Source organism: Vipera berus (genome assembly GCF_964194415.1).
Source record: "Vipera berus genome assembly, chromosome: 2".
Lineage (NCBI taxonomy): Eukaryota > Metazoa > Chordata > Lepidosauria > Squamata > Viperidae > Vipera > Vipera berus.
Window position 1 is genome coordinate 97,201,371 of NC_138203.1, and position 8,207 is coordinate 97,209,577.

Sequence of the window (8,207 nt, forward strand, 5' to 3'; positions counted from 1 at the left end):
TATTGGCTTACACTACTAGACTGCTGTGTGGTTGGTCTACAGCAGGGGTCTGCAACCTAGACAACTTGCTATGCTGGCTGAGGAATTCTGGGAGCTGAAGTCCTCAAGTCTTAGTTGTCAAGGTTGCAGGCCCCTGGTCTACAGTACACAAACATAGGGATAGACCTGGGGTAGGCAACCTCGGCTCTTTTATGACTCATGGACTTCAACTCCCAGAATTCCTCAGTCAACATAGCTGACTCGGGTATTCTGGGAGTTGAAGTCCATGAGTCATAAAAGAGCCGAGGTTGCCTACCCCTGGGATAAGACATTGTTAGAATAATTCTTTTACAAAATATCACCATATAAACATGTTGATGTTATTTATAAAGGTAAAGGCTTCTTCTTATTTGATTTTAAATGTAGTTAAAAATGCAATGTTAAAAAGAATGTTAGTCGCAGACTTTCCGTGGGATTCCTCAGAGGCACATTCTGAATGTAGCTCTATAAAAAAAAATTTCATTCAAGCGTGATCTTCCATTTTCTATCTCTAACGTTTCTCTCCGGTTTTGCATCGTCGACGCTGCTACGTCAAGAACGCGCCTGCGTTCTAAACGGCTTGGTGCGTCACATCCGTTTTTCCTTCGGCCGGGAGGAGAAAATGATTGCCCCGGTGGAGGTTTCTCCCCTGATCAAGGTGAGCTGAGACGCCGCGCGTGCCACTTGGGGCTTCCGTGTGAGTGGTTGTGCGGAGGGAGGGAGGGAGGGGGGGCAGTTTGCACGCGCTCCGTCTCGTGATGGGCGAGACCTTGCAAAACGGGGGAAGCCTTACCGGCGTCCCCTTTTAGTCGGAAGGTGGCGGTGGAGGTCACGGGGAATGGGGACCGGTGGTGGGCTCGTCTCCTGCCCTTTCGATCTGCCTGCAGATCCGGAGTCTCCCACGTAGACTCGTCTTTCCTGAGTTTTCGAGTGAATTTCCCTTCCCTCCGTCTCTTGCTCAAGTGGCGTCTTGTTCAATAAATTTCTCGGGGTTTTTTGCAAAACGCGATAAAGATATCCTTTCTTGTAGCTTTTTTCTGTGAACACACCGGCACACATTTCAAAATGAAATTCTGATGCTCGCTGTCGTGTGTGTGTGTGTGTGTGTGTGTGTGTGTATACATACACACACACACATCCATATATATGCAGTATATATACAAACCTATACACACATTTATTAATCACAGACCATTTACAATACATAAAAAAGCATTTATAAGTGGTGTCTCATTCAGACTCTTCTGAGCACTTAACAAAAAATTCTTAACAAGAACTAGAGATGCCCAAAGACTTTTTATCTACAAGCTAGCTGTATCAGAAAAGTTCTTGTGAAATATGTATACACACACACATCCATATATATGCAGTATATATACAAACGTATATGCACATTTATTAATCACAGACCATTTACAATACATAAAAAAGCATTTATAAGTGGTGTCTCATTCAGACTCTTCTGAGCACTTAACAAAAAATTCTTAACAAGAACTAGAGATGCCCAAAGACTTTTTATCTACAAGCTAGCTGTATCAGAAAAGTTCTTGTGAAATATAATAATGATAGCTAAATACACCCATCATGGAGAGTCTGTTTTGAATGCGGTTTAAAAGCCATTTTGGCTTTGCCAAAGGATATATGTGTTAGTCCTGTCAGGTAGTCCAGACAAGAAAAGCTATGAGTACTAACTCTATCTTTGTTGTGATATTACATTAAAAGCAGTAATCGTTACATTAACGGCATTTTATAAGTCTGAAAGTATTTCTCCCCTGCTTTATTTTTTACTTTCTGGAATGCTTTCCTGGTCTTTTCTGCTTTTGTGGGCTGAGATATTGTTTACATGATGGTTTTATAATCTGCACTCCCTTTTGTCTCGCAAGGCCCTTCCAACATACCATTACAATATAAAAATATCTGGGAAACCTTTGGAAAACATGGTCAAAGTGTTCAAACAAGTATAATTATTGCTATTTTTGTATACTGTGTTTTGTATTCTGGTTACTGCTTTTATGCTGCTAAAAGCAAGTATAATATATAAAATTGTATAGGTAGTCCTTGTCTTAAGACCAAAGTTGGGATCAGACTATCCATTGATAAGCAAGGTGTTGTTAAGTGAGTCATAAGTCAGACCTGGGCATTTTACAGCCCTCAGGCCACATCCAGCTTTTGGGTTGTCCCTGTCCAACCCACATGACGTCAATCAGAAATTAGAAATAAAATGTAAATAAGTGCACACTATGCATTCAATACAACTGTATTACTTTTATTTTGAAGGTGACTTTCCCCCCCCCCTATTTACATATGGCTTGTGTGCATGCCTACACACTTTCACAGCCTATTGGTTCGGCCTTCCATAACAGTCCCCTTCCTTGGGTAGCTATGTGGGGAAATTAATTGTCCACCCCTGATTTAAGTGAATCACTGCCATTGTTAGACAAATCTGGCTTCCCCATTGACTTTGCTTGTTGGAACCAGCTGTGATCCATCCAGCAAATGGTGACCATGTAACCGACTCCAGGACACTGCAGCCATGATAAATACATGCTGGTTGCAAAGCATCTGAATTTTGATCACATGACCATGGGGAAGCTATGATGATTCGAAAGACATTTTTTCTCAGTGCTGTTGTAATATTGAATGGTTGCTAAACCATTTTATAACACTAGTGGGTATATAGAATGGTATAATTGTGTGTTTGTGTGTGTATGTTGGAATATCTCAATTCAGTCTTTTCGTGAATTAAGTATAATCTTTATGGTTTACATTTCTGTAATTTATTTAAAGTTGTGCAGATACTCCTTTCTGCTATTGGGAATCATTTATGGAGCAAGAAGATATGGTAAGTGGTTAACAAAATAACCTTTTTTGTTATGTTTGCATTGTGAATAGCTGATGTTTGGTTTTGAAAAATACATCAGTAATGCAATTAAACAGTACTGTAATATTTTTGCAATAGATGCATTTACATCCAGGTGTTTCATCTGGCTTCTTAACAGTTATTCACAAGCATCTTCTGAGAAGTCTTGGATCACTTCATGTGAAAAAAATAAGTGCACAAGATTGCTTGTTGTATATTGATATGATATCAACTAATTTTTTATTGCTCCTGATTGGAGTCGGCATTTATATTTCCAAAATTACAATTTGATGCATATTGGTGTGTGAACATTATGAGCGTATTCAGTTTTATAAAGCATTTTTTAAAAAATCAGTATCAGTAAAATGGACAGCTTATAAATTCAATAAACCAATTAAGAACATTAAAAAACTTGTTAAAGAGCCATTCTGAATGTAGAAATTCAGGGCTTATTAATAAGTAAAATATATAAAGTATGAAATAGTATACTGTCTATACTTACCTTTTTTCTATATTTTGTGAAATTGCATCTTAATAATTTAGTTAAATATTAGCAATGCTAAAAGTGGAGAACAAGTCTGATCCACTGTGAAGCTAAAATTATTCCAGAGACCTATGTTAAATATTTCGTATTGTGAAACTCCACATGCTTTTAATGAATTGAAAGTGAAACATAAATCATAATCAATGCATTTATCTTTCCTCTGAATACATATTGTTTTACTTTACAATAGCTTATTTAAAGCCTATTGCTGCAGAGGATAGGAGAATAGAAGCCGAGGAAAGAGCAAAACAGGAAGAATTGAAAAGAATTGCAAAAGCATTGGAAGACGGTATTTTCTGTATATTTGTTTGATTTTGACAGCAGTCACTAAATGGTTGTAAGTGGATTACCTTTCAATAGAAAGTTGATGTTTTGGATTTCAGTGAATCCCAACACCACACACACACACACACACACACACACACACACACTCGAAGTGTGTCATTGCTTTTCCAGGTTTGTGCATACAATACTCCTGCTGCACAGGAAAACAGTACTTCAGGCATATGCTCCCGGGGGACTGCGGGAAATGATGAAACATACCTCATGATGCAAACATCATGGATTACATGGTTGAATCAAATGTTTCCATGTATGCCAATTTTCTTTTATTGTGGTTGGCTGTGGAGGCCTATCGTCTCAGGCATCAGTGGAAAGAACGAGTCCTATATCATCAGAAGTTTCTCCAGGACAGTTGTTGATTTCCATGAATGTGCTTCAAGAGTGGCTACATTTGATTGTACATGATTCTAAATATTTCTTTTAATTTGGAAAAAAAATATAGTATAAAACTTATATGTCATAATTCTTCTATATTTGGAAGAGAATATTGTGTTTTTGATCATCTGGCAGCTAAAGCTATCATCAGTTAAGGAGAAATATATTTCATATAGCTTCCTTCAAAACTCTGTTTAAAACCTGTGTGCATTTAGGATGAATCTTGGTGCTGGTTTTGCTTAATTGCCTCTTTTTCTTTTTCAGCTCAAGAATCAATACTGAAATAAACCTCCTTGGTCCTCATCTTTATCTCCAGTGCTTGAAATGTTGAGGCAGATAATTCTGAATGGCTGAAATACATTTATTTACATCAGTAAATAGACATTCACGACAATGTTGATTTCCTTAATGTGCATAGTGCTAATTAAAAAAGAAATGACAAAATGAAATACAATGTGCTGGTCTGATTTTATTCTCGAAGCCCTTGTGTTGTTGCTGGGATCTAGCACTTCTAATATAATAAAGCATTAAGTGTCCAGCCACTATGCTAGAGAAAGTCCATTTGTATTCTGTCTGGAACGAGTATATATACTCTAGTGCTAGTGATGTTAGCACTAGCTTGGGTAATGAAACATCTGCAAGAAAACAACCAAGCTTGGAGAGCACAAGTTGATGTGGCAGGTTATGTCACTGGCTGCCTGGATATATATAGAGAGCTTCTCTTGATTTTCTTTACTTTTTACTTTTTATCAGGTATGGATTGTAAAGACATTATGTCAGAATAATGTTATTCACACTTGCATACTTAAGGTTTGGAAAAAAAATCAAATGAAACCTACTGAAATCGATGTTGTATTCTATTAGAAATATTTGAAGTGCAGCAGCTCAGATCTTAGGTGGGAAGAGGTTTAGAAAGGGGTAATTCAGTTCCACTGATAACATTTTTTCTGAAGGTACATACGTTAGGTTATTTATAATATGTGCTCCCAAGAATTATAAATTAATATTCATTAATGATTAATAATTGAAAGAAAGCAGTTATTGAGCATATAACTGAAAATGTAGCTTTTTCCAAATGCCCTGGCTATGTTTTTTTTATTGAAACTACAATGCTAGTTATAATAATGAATGAAAGGTGGATGCACTGTGATTATTAAAGAAATATCCTGACCCCCATAAACACAGGTTAAATCTCTTGTCATCGAGATATCACAACAGGTTGGCTGGAAAGGGAATATTCAAATAAGTAATAGTGACACAATCAGAAGGCATATTTGCTAATAAACAGGCATTTGAAAGATGCTTGGGTAAGTCGTAGTCTTCTGTTAGGTAGATGCTCCACAGTGTTTGGAGACACCTGGCTATTATATATGATGAAAGCTATATATTAAGTGGTGAAAGGACAAATGTTTTTGTTGTGACTAATATAAACTATCCTTAGGTTCATTGGGAAGCAGGCTGATGTGATTAATAGACACATTGGTCTGATCCAAAGAATATTCCACTTTCTGCTTTTTATAGCATTCCATTGTATGAAAATAACAAGCTTTTGCTGACCAATGTGCATTCTACCAATTGGAAAGCGCAGACCACCAATTAATTCTCAGTACGGGATGTAGATTTTCTTAACTTTGAACTACTACTATGTAGTTTTTGATTTCCTCAGAAAACTACCTGCCGGTAACACCTTGCGCACTAAGTCAGTAATCCATTTTCATTCTTCCTGATGCCCTTATGCCAAACCTCATCCATATACCTCATGCTATTTGGCTGTTGCCTTTTCTCTATTCTCTGTTCCTAGAAGTTGGTACTGTATCCATCTGTATGTTTTATTTTCGTGTGGGAGGGAGCTTAGACACAGCATATGCTGAGAAAAAACAGAACTGTATTTATATTGAAAGATTTAAGGCAGGTAGATGAATAAGTGGGAGGTTTTAAAATATTTTATTTTAAAAAATAACTTTGTTCAAATTAAATTTGTACACAGACCTGTGAGGTTTAACTACAATTATACAGTCAGTTACCAGAAACTAGACTCTAGCCTTGCTATCATATTTGTGATATGTTATCCATTCAGTCATGTCTGATTCATTGTGATTCTATGGACCAGCTCTCTACACATTTTTTTAAATCTTTTATGCCTTTTTTTCATTTATTTTTATGCTTTGGCTGGCGGTAGCTTGGATAGTATCTACTTATCCTGTTTTTTGGCAGCCTCATTGCCTCTTACCGCTGACCATTCCAAGGATAACGTGCTTTTCCAGTGAGTTTGATCGGATGACATGACTGAAGTACTGTAAGAGAGAATTTTGTGATTTTGCACAGCAGTGATATGTCTGGTGCCGTATGCTCCAGTATTTGTTTGCCACCTTTGCTGACCGAGGAATTTTCAGGAGCCTTCTCCAAGACCACAGCTTGAGCAAGTCAATTTTCTTCCTGTCTAGTTTTTTCATGGTCCAGCCATAGGTAGCTTTGGAAACATGATAGCGCAGAATAATCTGCATTTAGTTGCCAGGCTGATGTCCTTGCTTTTCCATATTCATTTCCATACTCATTTGTGATGTAAAAGCAATTTGCTTATATATACAGTTTAAGTTCTATTTCATTCAATAGTACTAAAGTATAATCCTGGATGCTCAGTCCCCAATTCCTCCCATGTTTTTACAGAATTTTATTTTATTTTATTTTACTGGAGTTGGGCAGCCAATAAATATAAATAATAATAATAAAAATTTCAAACCATGAATGGTTATATGCTCTGCTTTCCCATTATATCCCTGACATTTTATTTCATGAAAATAAACTGCATTTGCCAATAATTACCAGCTCTTCTGGATGTTTTAGTGTTTGTTTGGTCTATAAGCAGAAACTGCTCATAACAAATTATTGCTTTGGATCTGACAGGAAGCCTCAGATTTGTGTGTGTGTGTCTTTAAGCTGGGATTTGCTGCTTTCAATACAAGAAGGGACTGTTCTATTCAAACAGGTAAAGGCTAATGTCCAATGCCAGATTTGAGGCTTTAGATCCTCTACTGTACATATGAAAGAAGGATTGTAACTTAATGTCTTGCAGATGCAGGATTTGTGGTCCTAGTGGGTCACTTCCCCAGTGATTTGCGTGGAGATAGACTTCATTTTTCCCCTTTGGTGGCTGATGGTATCCTATCTATAGATTAGCCTCTCCTTTGTATATACTGCTGTGGAATAATTCATTGTAGCGACCTATTGAGAGCACCTTAGGTTTTCCAAAGCTTTGTTGTGAGCCTGCTTACTTTCAAACTACTTCAGCCATGATGGGCCTTGTGATTTTATAAACCAGTCTTGAGAAGCAGTTTATTCTAGATTTCTAATAATATAGCCACAAAATACCATAGGTGGCAGTGATACAGAATGTTCATATAGCTCACACACGTATCTGCATGTCATGTCCCAGGACAACTTTCGAACATATAATGGCATCTTCAGCTATTTAGCTATATATCTTGAAGTTTTTCAAGGGGACAGATAAATGCAGAGTTTGCATTTGAAAATACACATTTGATTCTCTAGATCCATGTTGCTATGACTCTTGCTCATCTGTACATGTGGCAAATCTAGTTCTGATGTTGTATACTGTATATGTCAAACAGACCTTAAGTAATCTTGACTTATTGTAATCTTGCACTGTTAAGTGTTGACCTAAATAATACAACAAGTTGAAGATGTGGTAACAGGTCCTCCATTGGCCATTGGTGCTGCAAAAGAAAAGAACAGTGATTAGCTGAGGATTTCAATGGCTGTCAATTTAAAAAAATGACTATGAAGAACCATCTGCTTAATGTTTGCATGCCAGGCACTGTTTTAATTTTAGGACATGAAAAAGAAGCTAACTGAACTGAGGGGAAAGTCAAAATCGATTGGATTTTGGAATTGCTAGAAAGGAAGAATTCTGTTGACAGAAAGGAGGTAAGTTTATAAAATTAATATAGATGAGGGTGGATGAAAGGGCATGACTAAACTTGTACTTCTAGAGAAATTCCTAGCTGTGCTCTAAACCTAATTCCTGCTATTGATTTTGTTCTTATTGCT

The 8,207-nt window shown here is 37.0% G+C and overlaps 1 protein-coding gene across 1 annotated transcript; it reads left to right on the forward strand.

The window, feature by feature from the left end:
* Window positions 1–253: 253 nt before the first annotated feature.
* On the forward strand, window positions 254–4,924 carry ATP5ME (ATP synthase membrane subunit e; the record flags this gene model as incomplete). The annotated part of the gene is made up of 4 exons (XM_081318907.1): window positions 254–676; window positions 2,806–2,860; window positions 3,613–3,711; window positions 4,893–4,924. Exons 1-4 carry the CDS (start codon window positions 641–643, stop codon window positions 4,922–4,924), a joined length of 222 nt encoding a protein of 73 aa, XP_081175033.1. The 5' UTR covers window positions 254–640.
* Window positions 4,925–8,207: the final 3,283 nt, after the last annotated feature.